This window comes from Gopherus evgoodei, chromosome 9, assembly GCF_007399415.2.
Source record: "Gopherus evgoodei ecotype Sinaloan lineage chromosome 9, rGopEvg1_v1.p, whole genome shotgun sequence".
Lineage (NCBI taxonomy): Eukaryota > Metazoa > Chordata > Testudines > Testudinidae > Gopherus > Gopherus evgoodei.
This window is the reverse complement of record NC_044330.1, coordinates 90,652,724-90,672,577: the sequence shown is the minus strand read 5'-3', so window position 1 is coordinate 90,672,577 and position 19,854 is coordinate 90,652,724. Positions and strand designations below refer to the sequence as shown.

The 19,854-nt window shown below is 42.7% G+C and overlaps 1 protein-coding gene across 1 annotated transcript in view; it reads left to right on the top strand.

Moving 5' to 3' along the window:
- TMEM164 (transmembrane protein 164) overlaps positions 1 to 16,087 on the top strand; it is a 95,033-nt gene extending 78,946 nt beyond the window's left edge. The window contains exons 4-6 of the mRNA XM_030575374.1: positions 3,070 to 3,148; positions 9,804 to 9,904; positions 10,299 to 16,087. Coding sequence (XP_030431234.1) covers positions 3,070 to 3,148; positions 9,804 to 9,904; positions 10,299 to 10,502 — 384 coding nt within the window. The 3' untranslated portion in view covers positions 10,503 to 16,087. The remainder of the gene's footprint in view (positions 1 to 3,069; positions 3,149 to 9,803; positions 9,905 to 10,298) is intronic.
- The last annotated feature ends 3,767 nt before the right edge of the window (positions 16,088 to 19,854 follow it).

The window sequence follows — 19,854 nt, the reverse complement described above, 5'->3', positions numbered from 1 at the left end:
GGTCCCCAGGGCTACCTGGGGAGGGGCAACTGGGGAAATTTGCCCCAGGCCCTGCAGGGGCTGCCATGAGAATAATAGTATTCTATAGTATTGCAACTTTTTTTTATGGAAGGGGCCCCTGAAATTGTTTTGTCCCAGACCCCCTGAATCCTCTGGGCAGCCCTGGTGGTCCCCTTTCAGCTTGTTAGGTCTGGGTTTAGGGACCTTGAACCTTTTGGCTTGCAGTTGCTTACCATGCTTTATGTTCATGTTCACATTTCAGAGCCAAATCAACTCAAGCAAAGAGTGTTCATCACCAGTCTCATCTTGTTTGCTGTGGGCAGGACACCTCCGCAGTGCTGCCTTCCCTTTGACTTATAAAATGGGCATGGTAAAACTGTTGTGAATAGAGGTTACCTGCAGAATTCCTTAAATTCTGGATTGGCAGGATTGGATTGCTCTCTTCACTTGCTATGCACTATAAGTGTGTCACTATCTTAGTTCTTGGTGCAAGCAAGTTTTATGGAGCAAGCAACACACCCAAAGCGAACACTTGCTAAATCCTAGCAGTGAGGTGAATCAGTTGTTCTGTACAGCTTTACAGTTCCTCTCATGTTTGTTTTGTTCTTTCTCTTTGTTGTAGCCTGGCTATACAGTGTAAGTCTGTTTTTTGGCATTTAGATGCCTTACTGTGTAGAAAGGAAGTCTGTGTTGTCTATGCCACACCAGGAAATGCTTTTGCATAATTAGTCAGACCTCAGAACAAACAATCTTTCATGGCATGAAAATGTCGTTTTGTTTAATTTAGTAAAAACTGTAAAACACTGTTGCAACAAAACAAACTGTCCTCTGTTCTCAAGTGTGTCCTGAGTGTGGAGTTTGTATAACTGACCCTCATGTTGACTCAACTAGTGCAAAAGCCCTTATGAAACCATAGACAATGGATGGAGAAGGCTTCTCAGCAGGAGCAAATGTTGCATGTTTATATCTGGAGCTATTCTTTCTAATTCTCAGGCTGTCCAAGTGGCAGAGCTACAAATCCTTTTCCATTTGCTAAAGCCATTTTAAGCTCCTTTCAAGTTGATTGATCTCTGATTCACTCCCTTATGCCCAAGTGTCTGTCAGGAAATAAGCCAGAAGAGAGAAGAAAGGGTTAGGATGCAGAAAACTTCCAAGGGTTCTTGCAATGCGTTGCCTTTGCGGAATATTGTTTAATATTTTTTAGACTATTTGAACAATCTGTTTAAAAAGAGAGAATTTGTATGGAATGTTTATAGTTCACTTCCTTAACAGTTGCATGAACATCTTGGAGTTCACAATCAGGACTCTGGCAGTGCTGAGCATAGTCAGCCATTGTGAATCAGGGCTAGCAGAGTTGCCTGTTTAAGGAGATTCTTACACTGGAGTGTAGTCAAAAGAAAATATTTTGTGCAAATAAGATTTTTGCCAATAAATTCCTATCCTGTTTCTCTGGTGCTATTAAATCTTATTTGAAACAGTTTCATTCTCAGTCCATCCTCTCTCTTCACTTATCCCTCTTCAGTGAATCCATAACTCTGTTTAGTGCATTGGCACCTGATGACTTAGAAGTTGTTATGCTGCTGCCAGTTAACATCATTACGTCGTTACAAGCACAATGCCATGTCAGAGCGAGCTGTGCTTCAGGGAAGGCTTCCCCTTTCTACCAATAATCAAAGAATCATAACTCTGATTACTAATACAGATGGGCCCACAGCAGCAGTATTTGGATCTGGATTAGCATCAGGTTACGATTTGGATCTGAGATTGAACCAAGGCCAATGATTGGGTTTGGGTTGGATAGTATAAATTTTGTTGAGCTGTTCTTGTGAGATTTGAGCCTAAAATGATGGTAAATATTGTCCAATTTTCACAACTGAACTAGATCAGAAAAACAGGTATATCTGACCTTGGAAGTGAACCAGAACTGTAACTCTGGAGGCTGTTATGGATTCTGGTATTCGAATCCAACTCCTCTCTGTCTTCCTCCCCCAAATTTCAAACTTGAAGTTCTGGGAATTTCCTTTCCATGTCTCTCAAGCAACGTTAAAATCCAGACTTGTGCTTCTCCCTGTGAATTTTGTTGATTTAAAAGCAGGCTGGCACAGTTATGCACTAATGTATAGTTGCTGTATTTTACCAGATCGGATGGTTTCACGTTTACAAGTAAGATGGTTCTCTAGGCGGGTACAGTTTTATTTTTTCTATGTATTCTAAAGAATCTTGTCTACAAAGTGGGCCTTTTCTTCACTTTTTTTTGCACAGACTTGGAATTTGGTTGTGGGCTTTCTTTGTACGTGCTTTGTCATCCCTTGCAGTGAGTTATACTTCTCTCTTTGAATAGCATAGAGGTTTTGTGCCTTACGCTGCTGGTAATTGGACAGAAGCAGTTTACTGAGGAAGAGCAGAGAACTGGCTCAGCGAGTTCCTCTTTTGTCTTTCTCCCGGGCTGTCCCTTGTCAGGGTTGCCTGGCTGCAAGTATTACACTGTTTTGTTTTTGTATTTGCTATTGGAAAATCTAGATGGCCAGTGCCAAGAGTTAATACAGAGTTGCCACCCCTTCATTAACACATGTAGGTGGCAAAACAGTGTAATTGCAGTGTGGCTTTTGAGGATGTGACGGCTGACAATTCAGTTGGAATTTGGCCAGAAATACCGCATAATTATTTAGCTCAGGTAGGGATGGTTGATTTTTAACATCAGTCTGGGACAGTTACTGAGTTAGTGTTGAACCACTGTCTCAGGTTGATGAGATACAAAGTAAATAATGGTGGTGGTTTATTTATTACAGGGACTTCCAACACAGATAATTGCATTGTCTGCCTAATTTTCCCCACGGTTTCACTAGGAAAAGGTGTTCTTCCCTTCCTAACCTAACCTGCTAAGTAGTGATGTTACTCTTGTTATCATTGCTTTTACCTTCTAGCCTGCAAGTGTCTGCATTTTGGTGGAGCCAGAAGAGAAATGATCCCTATGCTGTGTATGGATAGTTATGCAACATACTTTGTGCTCACAAGAGATGTTTTGTTAATCATAAAAAATGCTTATTCATGTTTTCCTTGTTTCCTCAGCTTCCCTTCGAGGTGGAAATTTATTACATCCAGCATGTGATGCTCTATGTTGTGCCCATCTATCTGCTGCGGAAAGGAGGTAGGTCTGCAATCAGTTTGAGCCATATTACCTTACTGATATCTGATAGGTTGGAGTTAACTAACTAAGCACAACTTGTTTCATTATGTCTCCAGTTCTTCTAAGGCAACACTTTGCTTTACCTGCCATAAGCACACCGGGATTGTTATTGCTGTTTATTTGTTTTGAGGTAGTGCCTAGAAGCCGTTGGTATGGCCCAGCACCCCACTGTGCTAGGTGCTGTACCACCACAGAACCAAAAGACATTTCATGCCTCAAAGAGCTTACAAGTATGCATCTGCCAAACACGTTCTCTTCCTGTCACCTTGTGACTTCAGAGACACTTGATTATGTTTTCTTGTCTTTTTGACCAAGGTTTGTGGTAAGAATACACTTGATTGCAGGAGTTTTTAATTTTTGTTAGTTTTGTATTCAAGTTTTCAAATTTTATGTAAACTTCAGCCCATTAATATAGTCGTCGTGGATGCCTCCAAGCATGGAGTACCTGGGGAGAACCCTGTTCTTCATGAACAGGGAGGGTCTCTCTTGCAGCATTAGCTCCCCAGGTCATTATGAATCAGTCAGTGTAAAGCACTTTAACTGTGAAGCTTTGAGGAAATCTAAGTGCGAGGTATTGGTGAATCAGGGATAGCGCCTTCATTGCCCCTTCCTAACAAAATAATTTAGTTCTTCGAGTAGCATCCCTATGGTTGCTCTCCTTCTGGTGCTCATATGCCTTCGATCAGAGATTTTCGATATCAGTACTCATTCTGCACACATATGCACCCTACGTGCCCTGTATCAAGGCTACATAGGGCTACGCGGGCAGATCTCCTCAGTTCCTTGTCAACTGCCTGGACTCGAGACTGAGAATTCAATGTGTCCGCTTCAGTTGGCCAAGCTTGCACTGTCTAGTTTGTTAGCTGGCAGTTTTTTTTCTCCCTAAACCACAGCAGAGCAGGAGGAATGCGAGTTTACACACACACACAGTGTCAGGAGGGCATTAGCCTTCTACCTGGATTAGGAAGTCTCCCACATCATTCGCGTCAATTGCTGACAGATCTAAAAGGTATACGATCTCCACATGGAGACTCTCTAGTTGGATTTCTGAATGTATCATTTCCTGTTATCAATCTCCCGATATACAACCTCGAAACCTCCATTCCATAAGATCTCTTTCTACCTCTGTGATGCTGTTCAAGAAGGAGAGGTTACTAACCCTGTGCAATAACTGGAGTTCTTCAAGATGTGTCCCCTTCATGGGTGCTCCACTACCAATCCTCCTTCCTCTCTGCTTCGGGGTTTCCTCTCTGGGACTTTGTGGTGGAGAAGGAAGTGTAGGGCACATATGTGGGCCGAATGGGCACTGCTAACAAAAATTGCTGATTGAAGGTGCATGTGATGCATGCACATCTGAAGTGGAGCACCCACAGGGACGTACATCTTGAACTCCACTCACTGCACAGGATTAACCATTCATTTATGTTAATGTCTCAACAAGTAGTAAAGTTGGGAATGTTACAGACTTCTAATTAGTGCACTAGGGAATGGAAAACACCATGTTTTCTTAGCATATATTCTACATTGTACATAGGGAGCTATACCAAACTATGCTGTACTCCCATCCTGGGACTTGACTCGAGATATTTCCAAGTTCCTGATGTTTCCCTCTTCTGGTTTGATCTCACTGGAGATCTTGTAGCCTTATATATACTTTAGCCCATGTAGTTCCATATTTGTTTTGCTTTGAGGCATTGTCTAAGAGTGTCTCTTGGAGGCTCTCTTTTAGTGCTTGATTTCTGGAGTATTTTGTATGGATTTGTCCTCCCATCTGGGACTGTGTCCTGCAACAGGAATGGCTCAGTGTAATAAGTCTTCTCCACCTCTTCCGTCCCTGTGGCATTGTTCTGGCGCCCGTTCTTTATCAGTTTACAGCTATCTGCTGCCATCTAATGTTAATGTGAGAGCAGTGAACTTCCAGGCTGACACGTTCGGCTGGCTAACAGACATCTTTTGCAATCACCCTTGGCTCAGGGCTTGTCTACATCAGAAAGTTGCAGCGCTGGTGAGGGAGTTACAGCGCTGCAACTTTGAAGGTGTACACATCTGCAGGGCACCACCAGCGCTGCAACTCCCTGTTTGCAGCGCTGGCCGTACTCCCGTTTTGTCTCGGGTGTAGAGGATCCAGCGCTGGTGATCCAGCGCTGGTAATCCAATGTAGACACTTACCAGCGCTTTTCTTGACCTCCGTGGAAGGAGGAAGCCTCTGGTAATCAAGCGGGTCTCCTTTCCCGGTTTGCTCTCTCGTTCCCGGAACCCCGAGCAAGCAGGTCTCCTTCCCTGCGGTTTGCAGGGTGGTTCGGGGAACGCGAGAGCAAACCGCGGCGAAGCTGGTCTCCTTTCCCGGTTTTCTCTCTCGTTCCCGGAACCCCAAGCAAGCAGGTCTCCTTCCCTGCGGTTTGCTGGGTGGCTCCGGGAACGCGAGAGCAAACCGCGGCGAAGCTGGTCTCCTTTCCCGGTTTGCTCTCTCGTTCCCGGAACCCCGAGCAAGCAGGTCTCCTTCCCTGCGGTTTGCTGGGTGGCTCCGGGAACGCGAGAGCAAACCGCGGCGAAGCTGGTCTCCTTTCCCGGTTTGCTCTCTCGTTCCCGGAACCCCGAGCAAGCAGGTCTCCTTCCCTGCGGTTTGCTGGGTGGCTCCGGGAACGCGAGAGCAAACCGCGGCGAAGCTGGTCTCCTTTCCCGGTTTGCTCTCTCGTTCCCGGAACCCCGAGCAAGCAGGTCTCCTTCCCTGCGGTTTGCAGGGTGGTTCGGGGAACGCGAGAGCAAACCGCGGCGAAGCTGGTCTCCTTTCCCGGTTTGCTCTCGCGTTCCCGGAACCCCCCTTGAAGCCGCCCAACAGCGCTGCAGTGTGGCCACATCTAACACCACTTGCAGCGCTGGTTGCTGTAAGTGTGGCCACTCTGCAGCGCTGGCCCTATACAGCTGTACTAATACAGCTGTAACAACCAGCGCTGCAAAATTTTAGATGTAGACATGGCCTCAGGCTATGAAACCAGTTGGTTCCAGCTTGTTTTACAGTTGGACCCTGTGGTAACACCCTTCTTACCTGATCGATTAATATCTCGTTAACACAGGACATTGAACTATTGTACAGTATTTGTGACCCCAGAGACTGGTTCTTGCCAAATCCATATTATGTCTATTCTCGGGAAAACGTGAATTCTTGACAAACTTGGTGAGGTCCAGTACAGGTAGAACAGCTACAAAAATGATCTAATGTCTGTAGAACCAATGCTAGAAAATTATTTCCTCTGCCCATCTCACTAGCAGACCTTGTTGAAACACTTTTTGACTCAATCACAGATTGCCTTCTGCTGTAACGATATCCCGTGTGGCTTGACCTGTGATCATTGACCTTCAGCAACATGCAGTAATCGGCCTATAATCTATCTGTATGCCTTGGGCAGAAGTTTGTATCAGATTATGATTATGTGGATTATGACCTGGGGAAATAGGTTACCTGTGCAGCGAAATAATAGTTCTGAGATGCCACAAGTACTCCTGTTCTTTTAGTCTGAAGTATTGTGGCATTGACTGATGCTGGCAGCCTCATCCCAGGGCCATGGCTTGGAGAGACAACTGTGTGTCAAAGTGGTCTTTCAGAACAGGAAAATTAATGGTATGGCATAGAGAAAGGTTACACAGGTTCAGCCCAAGCAGCTGCAGTGTGTGTGAGAGACTGTAAATGTAGAATTCCAGTTCCACTTTACCAGCACCAGGATATTTTTAAAAATACACCATTCTAGTTATGTAGAAATTTTTGTGTGTGTCTTCATATTTTGTTCACTCTCATTGTGATCCCGTTCACTGTGGCAGGCAAGGCAAGGTCAGATAAAACTGCCAACCTTGCAGCTTCTGCTTTGTGTCTGTCCTGAATGGTGCGGGAGCCGTACCTTGCTCAGGTTTGGTTGAAAGGCTAGTGTGATGCTGACTGCTCACACTCCAGTGTTGCACAGTAAGCAGGATGAGCTGCCTTGTCCTGACTGGGATCTGTGCTGATTAACTTCGGCCTTCTAGGGAAATGAGATGTTTTCCTCCCCCTTCCTCCTGCCCTTCTGCTCCCCACCCCCATCCGCTTTGGACATTCTGGCACATAATAGATTTCCTTTCCCCCCTTCCTGTTTGTTTAATTTTCTCCTCAAATACATATACCAGTTCTGGACACACGACGTTACGTTCCCTTCCCTCCCCAAGTGATTGAACATTGTCCTTAGAACAGAGGCTTGAGAGAGAGGTCATGCACCAAGGGCCAAATCCTTGACCCCCTGTGTTGTGACTCTGATGGTACAAAGAAGATGTAATGCTGGTTTAACTGGCCAGCAGCTTGGGGGATGGACTAGAGCTGCCGATAGCAGCTTCCTTACCAGCCCTATCCCAGCCCCAGGCTTTGGGGTTGTGTCTGGGGCAGTTCTATACCCTGTTGATTCCTGACTGCCAGTAACAGTGTTATGCAGCTGAACAGAAAGTAGCATTCCTGAGGCAGCTGTAATTTACTCCGGGTATCAGTCAGTCTGTCCAGCTGCAGGATTGGGAGGAGGGGCATAAAATGTGGTATAAAGCCTCTTGAGCTGCACCACGTATGCCTTGGAGACAGCACAGGATTTGAGTCTGTCTTGGACTTTAGAAATCAATGTACAAAAGGATTGTAAAATGGTGGTGAGGATTTAAATACATGAAAGCAGTGTGTAAATGATTATAGGAGAAGACACCATGCGCCATATGTACGTGGCAGCTAAACAGCTGATTTAGGGTTGCTTTTTTCTGAGTTGTTGGGGGGGAAGCAGGGTAGATTATTTTTTCTGCTGCGTATTTAGTCTGGTACTTGCTAATTAAGCTAGAAGCTGGTCAATAACCTTCTTGTAATTGTGTGTGGATGCTGCGCTGCCTCTGTGATATCAGCTAATGTACATTTTTGCTCAATGGAAACATAGATGAGAAATTCAGTTTGTATTTTCTTTGACTCCTCATTATTTTTTTTATTTTAATTGAAAATTTTGTATGTTAGTGGGGTTTGGAAACCACATTAATTCTGTTTCTGTTCCCAACATAGCACAGCCAGGGAGTATTAATTAAAAAATCAGATGCACTGTGCCCGAGAATGCTTTCATGGGAACTCCCAAAGGCTTTCCTGTCCTGTAGATCCTAAATTGTGTCACAGTGTGTTTAGCTGCCATAAGACCCTGGTTCAGGTGTGTAAGAGCTAGGCACTACTGGGGAAGTGTTTCCTTTTCAATAACAAGTGATCCTGCTGAATGTGCAGTTACTTGTTTCTCCAGTGGAGATAAACTCTGGGCAGACACACCTCTATAGCCTTCTCCATTTGTGGAGCGCAGCCTCTCATTAGCTGACATACTTGACGGTGTCATAGGGTTGCCAACTTTCTAATTGCACAAAACTGAACACTCTTGCCCTGCCACTTCTCTGAGGCACTGTCCCCTCCCTCTGTTGCTTGCTCTCCCCCACCCTCACTCACCTTCACTGGGTGGGGCCGGGGATTGGTGTGCAGGATGGGGCTCCGGGATAGGGCTGAGGGGTTTGACGTGTGGGAGGGGGCTCAGGGCTGGGGGAGGGGGTATGGGGTGGGGCCAGGGATGAGGGGTTTGGAGTGCAGGAGGGAGCAGGGAGTTGGGGGTGTGGGGTGCTGGCTCTGTGAAGGAGTTTGGGTGTGGAGGGGGCTCAGGGTTGGGGCAGGGGGAGAGGTGCAGGCTCCAGCTGGGCGATGCTTATCTCAGGCAGCTCCCGGAAGTGGCTGGCACATCTAGCTCATAGGCAGAGGGGCCAGGGGGGCTCTGTGCGCTGCCCATGCCCGCAGGCACTACCCCTGCAGCTCCCATTGGCTGTGGTTCCTGGCCAATGGGAGCTGCAGAGCCGATGCTCAGGGTGGGGACAGCATGCAGAACCCGTTCCCGCCCCTGTGCCTAGGGGCCGCAGGGAAATACCGGCCGCTTCTGGGAACCTTCCTTAGCCTTGCTGCACTACCAACTGAACTTTTAGCAGCCTGGTCAGCAAGGCACCAGGGTCACTTTTTTGACTGGGCATTCCAGTCAAAAACCAGACGCTTGGCAGCCCTGGACAGTGAGATATGATTATACAGTCCTTTGTCCTGTGCATTGATGGTGCAAGTTAACTGCATAGTTATCAGCAGATAATGCAGTAACATCCACACACATTGCAGTGTAATTGCATTGCAGTGATTTAACACGATTGTGGTAACTGTTATTTGTTTAGTTCTGTTCTCTCTGTAGAATGAGCTGGACAAAGTGATAACACCTTCTTCCGATGGGTGTAATACTTGAATACCTTGACTGAAGCACCTCTGAAAATCAGATTGTATATTTATGGAGTAAAATTAACACTCCCTGTTTGCTTCTGTGGCCAAGAGAAATCCTGTTTCAGTGGAAAACAAGCAGGATTAGTGAGAGTTAATGTCTTGTATAGTGTTTAGTGATCAAATTAAGACATCTAGCCCTCAACGCTGGATCAGAAAGAGGGAAAAGATGAGTATATTTCAGGTGAAAAACAAGGGTCTCTCAAGTATTCACTATCATGAAAGTTAGTTACTAGGTGGAATCACAGTAATTCAGTTAAATATTAATACTTTTTTTTTTTCTTATAGGTATCTACACCGCAGAGCCACTTTGCAATTTCTGGTGGGCTCTGTTATCCACGGGCCTGATGTTTGTCTATCATTTTAGCATCTTACAGATTCTGGGACTGGTAAGTGACTACTCATAAAGTAAACATTTGGGCCAAAGTGTTTAGCTGCAAATTGGTGCCTAATTTGCTGGGGCAATTATGTGCTCAAATTGGGCAATTGCACGTGCTAATGGCTACTTGTGGTCATTTGCATGTAAGTCACGCCATTCACACAAACACATTTTACCATGCACAAATTAGACATGCAGTTGCATACGTACTGAGTGCACAACTGCTTGCCTTACTTCTGAAAATCTGACTGTGTGCTGAATAAATAGGTAAGTGAGAACTGCAAATATACTAACTTGATTACTTTGATTTTTAGGGGAGTTAGGAAATCCCCATTTTAGGTTTCTGAGTCAATACAGCACAATATCAGATTGATTTATAAACTTGTTATTGTCCCTTTCCACAGGTCACGGAAGTGAATTTGAACAACATGTTGTGCCCAGCCATCTCGGATCCTTTCTATGGGCCCTGGTATCGAATCTGGGCATCTGGGCATCAGACTATCATGACCATGGCTCATGGAAAACTTGTAATATTGTTCTACAGTGCTGTCCCCGTCTTCAAATATGGTGTGGATTTGCTTAGACTCCCATCTAAGAAAATAGACTGAAATTTCTCCCTGAGAAGTAGCACTTACAGGAAGACGAGGTACCTGCATTCATATTGGAGAAGAAAGAGGAGAATGAAAGGACAGTGTGTTAGTGTGTCATGTCTGCTTCCCCTCCCTCCCCCCTCACTATTTCTTGCCTCAAAAGATCTCTACAATAGAGTGAGGATTTTCTTCTTTCAACTGCTGTTTTTCACTGCCCGTAGTCAATGGCAAAATTAGTGGCCTTATTCTGCAAGAAGTTGGCGTTTCTTACATATTTTATGCAGATTACAATGGAACCTTCCTAACCCACACTATATAATTACTCCAGAAAATGGCAGGCGCTGTCTGCATCCCAGCAAAGAGAGTGGCAGTACAGTCCCCTTCTCAAGACTTTTTGCTGTGTATCCTTCAGTACATTTACTGATTACATTATAAAGTATAAGAAAAAGCTGAATTACTACTCTAACTGAAAGTGAACCAAGCCCAATTCGTAATGCATCATCCTGGATTAACTTTCATTATTTGAATTTTGCTAGTTGGTGAGTAAGTGAAGCAATATGCTGTGGGTCTCCCAGTTATTTGTGTGAATTAGTGAGATTCTATTGCACTACTTTAAGCTGGTTGAAGATAATGGGGAACTAAAGAATCATTCAAAATATATTTTTAACATTTATTTTTTAAATTGGATTATTTCTTTCTCAGCTGCTATGGATCTTCACCTCTTTGGTTTGAGCCCAGCATAGTAACACCTTTTGAGGATGCTCTGACTTGAATGCATGGAAAACCATCAGGTTGAAATAATTGTTTTAAAAAATCAATCAGGGTGTAAATTGTGATGGGTGGCATTTCATCTAGTCCTTCAAGTTGCCCCAGAACAGAAAGAAATAAGAATTAAAGGGACACTGTCAACCTGGTTTAGACTGAGAAAACAAATTACAAAACCCCATGTGAAGAGTTTTTTAATTCATGCTTTAAAATTTTTTTTGCCCTGTGTTCTGTATTGAACAGACGAAGAGAAACTGCTATTCTGGTTTCTCTCGCTAAGCGTCTACACACCGTATGCAGTGATTTAAACTAAATCAGTGCAACTCTAGTCTGGTAGCAGTTCTATCAGAGTAAAAGGTGTGTATATACCAGCAGAGCTTGTTTCATTTGCTACTATAGCAAGCTGTACTGCTAGAAACACCTTTATACTGGTATACCTGCCTCCACATAGGACAATGCACTGATTTAACTAACCTTATTGCAAAAACTGCATGCAGAGATGCAGAAAGAACAAGTATAACTGGGGAAAAGCAAATTCAATGTATCCATTTACTTCACTTTTAACAATGTTCAGTATTAAGATGTTATACTTACAGGCAAGTGGAAAGGGGGGAAATCTTGACAGTGTTCCTTTTAATTTTTGAAATCTGAGTTCATGTTGGTTGTATTTCAGAGCTGCATCTCAAGAATTTGCTGCAAAAAGTGATTTTTAGCTTGCTTGTGTTGCATTGCCATAGCTGTAACGGTATACAGAGCCACCATACCTCTCTCTTCAGCTGAGTCGCCCTGCGATCATGTTCTGAAGTTAAGGTACAGCCATTTATACCTCAAGGAGAGAGCTCATTGCCTAGAAAAATTATTAAAGTTACAAACTTGCATTTTTTTTTTAACTTTTACAAAGGCAGATTTTGATAGGGGAAAGGGAACACAAATGACTTCTCTAAATAGTTTCACTCCATTTAATTAAATATATTTACAACTGCATTCAGGAGTATCCTGTCAATCTGTATTCTAATTTGTAAACCCTTTTCTGGACACACTCAGTGCCTGGTGGCATATATTAAATACGATGAATAACCTATGCTGCCATAATTAGATAAAAAAGCAGATTAACTCATTGAACAGTTGTGATCAATTTAAATTCCTGTTACCCAGACTAACAAAATGCATGTTTCTGTTCCCTATCTTCAGTCTCCAGCAGGAGTTGGCCTTTGAGAGCTAAGCCCCTGATATTCGCAATGAATATCTGTTTACAGTGTGGCTCTCAGGCCCTGATCCTGCAAGCACTTAAGCAGGTTTAACTTCATTCATCAGAACAGCCTCACTCCTCCTGTATGTAAAATAAGCACATCTTGCGGAAGCATTTGCAGGAGTGGAGGGAAAGCACCAGTTAGCAAAGGCATGATCCTTCAAAGGCAGAGCACTCAACTCCCATTGAAGTCAGTGGGACTGCAGGAGGTGATGTCCTGGCCCCAGTGAAACCAGTGAAGTTTTTTGGCCATTGATTTTAATGGGGCCAGGATTTCATCCAGGGTACTCAGCATATTGCAGGGTCAGGCCCTAATGTTCATACTGCTAGTTATGAGCAGTGTCCCCTACTTGAATATACTTTATCTCATAGGAACAGATGAGCTAAATCATACAGCACTTCCTCTCATCACCTGAGCTTGTCTGAAGTTTATTTAGTTTTGTTTATTTAGCTAGCAGTCCCTTATCAAAATGCCCTGGGCCAGACAACCCTGCTGTAACTACAGTGAAGTATTTAGAAAGAGACCATTGGTGTTACCACAGGGATGCAGTTGGCCCATCCTTTCAACACGGCACTATTGCTTGGATTTAAGTTTTTTGATTCTTGCCTTTTTCTAACCCTTTTTTTAAAATGTTGTGGCTCCTGACAGATTTTGACAGCTACATTCAGAACAGCAGCAGCCTCCCAGGTTTAAAGCCACTTAGTATTTTTGAAAATACAGCACTTCCAGCCTCCAGCTGTGTGCTTCAGGGCATTCTAATAAGTAGAGCCACAGCTCCTTTAGGCCACCACTAGCCTCTTATGATCAAATAATGAGGCTAATGGGGAATTTCAAATGTGTAGCTCCAGGGGTGCCACCTCCATGGCAGGGTATTTACTTGAAGTGCTGAATTTCTAACTCTTATGGCTGGTTTAAAAATGTAGGAGCAGGCATGGCAATTTTGAGACAATTTAGTCAGTCAGGGAAGCCCCTAAAGCAGTAGGTCTGTTCCTAAAATCTGACTCTCATTCCTCAGCTGATCTCTTACAATAGACACAGTCTGTAAGGGGCAGCAGAAAGGTGGGGATTGTTCAGTTCATAGGATGTTGGTTTGGATGATAGTGGGCTACTCAGAAGCTGGGCAACTTATTAAAATATCCCACGGGAGGGTTACATCACGACTATGGTGGAAGATTTATTTTTCTGCTATTTGAATGTGTGGGTTTTACAAGCACTTATAGTAGAGATGATGATCCTTGGTTGGCTTCTTTTTATACTGGAAATGAAGAGGTGAAGCCAGGTGGCCAGGAAGTGTGAAAGGGAGAGGAAGCACAAGGTGAGTGACCAGTCAGTGTGAAAGGGATAGCTTGCCTCTGGCCATCTGAGCTGCCTGAGACAGATCACTTTGTCTTCCACTGGTTCATGTGTAACAAGTCATCCTCACTACCAGGGGAAAATCACTCATGGTGCTGAAAGCTAACATTCCACCCTGAGAAGGTTATTCTCCATAGTATTCAGACCTCCAGTGACAGGAAAACAATTTGTGGTCTTTAATATTATTGTTTTTCTGTGTTTAAGCAGATGACTAGTCAGGTGGGAGCCTGAATATTGTGATAGTTTATTTAAAAAAAAAGAAGAGGAAGGGGAAAAATAAAAAGCCTAGAAAGGAGAGAGAGACTCATAGAAGTGTAGGCCTGGAAGGGACCTCCATAGGTCATTTAATCCAGTCCGTCGCACTGAGGTAGGGCTAGTATTATCTAGACAGATGTGACTGGCTAGTCTTTTTGTGCCAATGGAATCTATCCCAAAGTAAATCTAATTCTGTTTATCAAGTGCACCCTTGTTTTGGAGGTGTCTCCCCCTCAGAGGAGAACTTTGTATATGTTGAGGGTAAAATTGTGTCTTTAAAAGCTAGCTCCGACTATTTAGCAACATGGTGCTCTGACCAATAGAGTTGCCCTTGTCTCCTCTCTACTCTACAGGAGGAGCCGGTAGTAGCTACAATTAAATTGTTTACTGATCACACAGTTTGTTTATGCTCAGGCTGAGAAGCATGAACTAAAGATGGTAACTCTTCTGCCCCCATGTAATGTTGGGCAGCAGCTGGTGCATGGTAATGGATTCTGGTGCCAAGGCTTTCAGTAGTCTAAGACAAGCTAGTGCTATTTTTTCAAAGGTTCAGACACACCTCTACAGTGTTTTACCATTAATCTGTTTTTGTCCATCTTCCACTTAACTGCATTGGACTTCAAACACCAAAGATGAATTTGCATCTTGTTTCTCTCATAGGCTGGAGATTAACAGCTCTTAGTCATGTTCAGAAATATCTATTTCTATATCTATAGATATAGAAATGGATGTAAGGCCATAGCCCCCAAATACACCCCTAGATGTGGTATTAGTTTGACTTCTTAGTGCTTGACAAATGCTGCTTGTAGGCAAAGCGCTTTGCTGAAGCTGGGAGACATGAGCAGTCAGTTCAGTTGTGCACTTTAAGGTTTTAGAGTACCTCAGTGTAGATGTATTCCCCTCTGTCTGTAGCCGCAATCAGGGTTTTGATATTTCTGTATATTTGATAACTGAATGTTTTGTAAAAACCTAAGTGTCTTTCCCTTTCAGAAATGGCTATTTGCAGTTGTTTAAGTACTTGATTCTGTGTCCCAAGTCTTGTCTATAAATCACAGGCATTGGTTTCCTAGGTATTTGTAACTACATGAGGGAAAAAATATAGATGTGCAGTTTTTCTTGTTGCAGTTATTTCCAGTTGCATTTATTGTTTTACTAGGTGAACTTTTCATAATTTTATTTTAAAAGCAGGGGAATAAAGTGATGCTGCAGCATACAGATGTGACGCTGAGAAGTTAGTCGTCCTAGTTTTAACAAGGTAGAAAATTCAAAGGGGCATCTGGTATTAGTCCGTAAGTGGAAATGCTGCAGGTATATTTGTAAAGACGAAGACACTACATTTTGTAATTAGAATAAAACACATGATGAGATCCATAACAGGTCTTCTGTGACCTCGTGCTCAAGGTGATATTGCTGTAACTCTGTTTTTTCTGCTTAGTGTTGTTTAGTTAAAGCTGGGCTGTTTTTAAAATCGCTGTATTCTTCTTGAGGGTCAATTTTATACCTTTTTTATTTTTGCATTTATTCTGAGTCATAGTTCTCTCAATGCGGCATATAGAGTGGTGAGTGCACCCACAACGCTGTTGACAGCCGTGCTCTGCCAGGAAGCTGGAATTGCTACATGAACTGAGCTGAGGCACAAAGCTGTCTTTGGAAACTTGAAGTTCCAGGTACCCCGCCCTTGGTTCCAACCACCATATTATCCAGGCACAGACTGGAACTGCAGGGGCAGGGACCAATGTGGGTGCTCAACTGCCACCTCTGCTGTTGGTTCAAAGTAATTTGTAAAAGTGTTCTAAATTTTGTAACCTTTTTAATGTCCTAAAACTTGGTTATCAGGTAACATTTGCAGATAAAGGGTATATTTGTGTACTTGGTTTTTTGTATTTTGGTCTGTTTTTGTTGGTCCCTATCTGAGATCCTGCTCATTGGGCAATTAGTTGTTTAAATCTTCAATTAAAGGAATAAATACCTTCTTGTGTGTGTGGGAGCAGTTTTGTCATCATTTTAGCTATGCCAGGTCCTGAGCCTACCTGAACAATCTTGTTGCCTGATTTTAACCAATCATAGGTAAGAAAATTGAACATCTTCCAGTACATCCCTTCGTACGTTACAGCACAAAGGAGAGAGATGAGACCACACCCCTGTACTCTTTCCTCTCTATTCACTGTTTAAACCTCCCCTACCCACAAGTGTTGTGTAGAAGGAACAGGTTGCAGCAGATACTTTCAAACCTTCACCCTTGAAGAAAATGCTTTTTAAAACTTTGTACGTCTTGTTAGTTACACTCTCTCCATTGAAGCGGTAGAGCATTCTTCCTAATTTTCTGTACTGTCACACCAATATTTCACAGTAGTCATAGAAGAATTACCAGAACAGAATATGCACAGATTTCAACCTAAAACAATCTTTTGGACATTTTATTCTGCAATATTTGCACATTTTGTCACTGCTGCTAAACTGCAGTGGACAGGTAAGTCCTAACTTTTAGTTTGTCATTACAGATGACATTGAGCCCTAATTAGCAGGTGTTTATTTAAAAAAATCCTCACACTTCATGAGTGGTATGATTGCAAAAATGCCAAATCATGCACCTATATATATTAAATAGTATATAGAGGCCATCATGGGCTCTGGGTTTCATCCAGTCAAGGAACAGAATCAATACTATGTTTTGGGATGACCAGTCAAAATGTGTGAAGACTGAAACCATTGGCACTAATAACTTGAATGCATAGCTCAAGCCCTCAGAGCAGATTTCAACCTACGTGAATCAGAGGCAAACTAATTTACTAAGCTGGAAGTTTGAATAATTTGGACAAGGGGCTAAATTAATCAAATCGTTCCCTAACAATAGGTGATGCAGCTATAATTGTCAATCAATTGTATTGTTTATATTTGTTTTAATAGGAAATGTTTGTCAATTTTAATGTCACCCAAGAACCATAGGCTTAGCTCACAGTACCACAGATATTTTAATAAGCAAGTTGCTTCATAGACAGGAGCAGTGATCCAAGGGGTGGTGATTTTTTCATTGGTAGGTGTAGCCACCCATGGGTCCATCACACTTTGGGAGTGCACCATGCACCATCTGGGAATATTACCATGGGGAAAAGGAGAGTGGCTCTCTACTTGAATACTGCAGGCGAGGAAAGCATACATAGGTCACTAATACTACTTTGTAAACATGCCTGTATACAGGTGACAAAATCTGGTAAATGCCAAGATGGAAGCTTTAGTCAGGTATAAAAAGCAATAGAGTCCTGTGGCGCCTTATAGACTAATAGATGTATTGGAGCAGTATTTCGTCAGCATTCACCCACGAAAGCTTATGCTCTAATCTGTTAGTCTATAAGATGCCACAGGACTTTTTGTTGCTTTTTACAGATCCAGACTAACACGGCTACCCTCTGATACTTAGTCAGGTATGTTAAGGATGGGGTTGATTGCCAGAGCATTACCCATGTATATGGGAGGCAGAACAAGGGGAAAATACTTAGTATTCTGCATGCATTGAGTTTTGTTTTTGTTTTTTTTTTTTACTTTAGCAATAGCAATCAAAACAAGTCAATGCCTGTGTATTAATGATGAAGTGAATGTTTGTGTAAAGGCTTTTTTCATCAATCTAATGACTGCTTTCCCTAAACTGTCCTGTGCCAGATCATGATCACTCTGTCACTTCCCCAAGACACATCCATGCCCCCTGCCAGAGAGTGCATTTCTATGAAACTGGTTTTTGGTTTGTTTTTTTTTTTCCTTCCCCCTAACCAAAGCCTTCCTGCAGAATGTCAAGATGTAAAACTGCTAGGAGTTTGGGAAAGGATTACTAAACAGTTTTAAGGTACAGTTCAGACTAGATTAATCCTTCATAGAAACAAAGTATTAAAAACAGATTTGCTGCTTGATGCTATTAGTCACAATTTTGAAAGTACTACGATGTCAAAAAAGGCAAAATTTACTTACTCCTCTAATTTTTCATTCTCTGAAGTTGGCAGCTGATCTGTGATGCATTATAGCTGGGTTATTTCTCCTAGTCTTCCAAGTGCAGAAGCGTCTTTGTTTTAAAACTCTCTCTGGCTGTACAATGTACAGCCAACAGGTGGAGCTGTTCAGAGAACTGTAACTCCCCAGCAAACTGCCCTAACTTAGAAGACAAACTACATTCTGATTATTAAACATAAAATACTAGTATTTCCAGGCAGGAGACTGTCTCTACTTACTTTTTTAGACAAAAAGTGGAAATGAAGACTTATGGAACAGTCAAATCCCCATTTGAGGGAATTGCAAGATTTGTCCCTCTCTGAAGGAATACTCCAGGAGGGGAAAAAAAGGAAGGATCAAGAATTCCTCTCCACCTGGAATTTAATGCAAAATTGGACACTTTGAAGGCGGTCTCATGGAGCCCACTTAAGAGAAGTAAAAATGACAGAATATGTAAATTTTACTTTTCTGCCTTGTGGGCAGCTGGTGCTCTGAGCACAATTGGGAAGAAGCCAATCTCCAAATATGGGGAGAAACCTTAAACCATCAAGAAAATTGAATCCCACAACATATGGAGTACAGAAAAGGGAACAACCTCTGGAGCATTAGTGTAGATGTCTAGCCAGATAGCTTGTCTTTACAAAGCCACCCACTGACACGAATGCAAAAGCTATATGAACAAGCCCAAATTTTCACATTTGGGCACCTAAATCCAAAGAAGACACCTCAGTAAGTAAGTGTCTGATTGGCAAGGTTTCTGAGCACACTGTTCTTAGTGGATTTGGTTCCTAATTTTAGTCACCCAAGTTTGGAAATTTCAGGTCAAGGTTTCTGGGGAAAGAAATGCACAGTCTTCCTAGAATTGCCTAATCCCATCTGGTCAAAAGGAGGGGCTGCATCATTTTTACATGAACTGTATAAATGAAAGGAATTAAATTTACAGGGTTGCTACAATTTTAAGTATTCACAACTGCATCCCTCAACCTTGCTGTGGAATGTGGTCAAAGTTGTACTTTGTACTAGCACAATGTGAAACAAACCATTTGAGGAATTAAGCAAGACTAGTAACACTGCAAGTGTCTATTTTGAAATGATGCATGCTAACGTAGTGTAGGAAAAGAAAATGAATTAACACTCATCACTATCTAGACCCTCCAGGCTGGTATAGATAATACTGAGTCTTGCCATGAGTGCAGGGGACTGGACTAGATGATCTATTGCGGTCCCTTCCAGTCCTACAGATCTACTTTAGGTGGGATTTATGATGTTTGTTACATACTCAATACTGTATGTGTTCATTTCCTGAGTTCTACACTGTTTTGTCCCATTTCCCAAAGATCTATATAAAAGATAAAGGATAGCTGCAGTTGTACCAATATGACTGGTTTTGCAACAAGGTGGCTATGTATAAAAGACCAGACCCCTCCTGTATCCTGGGGGATTTGACTGAAAACTGACTGAAATCAATGGAAGTGGCATACACTCAGTAAATCGAGCTCTAAAGGAACTGAAGTATTACTGTTAGGAAGGGTGTGACCACTTCTGAGTTAAATTGTCAATTTCTCTTTATCACAGAAATACCAAGTGGCCCATGCCCAATTTATTCCTCTAGCTGGGAAAATGAACAGACAGACTTCAAAATGTGCCCCCAAATGCATAACTAAAATCCAAATTCCCTTTTGGAATTCTCTAAACTCAAATGTTCAAAAAAGTAACTGAGCAGGCCCCACAATTTAGCAAAGAAACATGAAAACAGGAAATGGTGATTC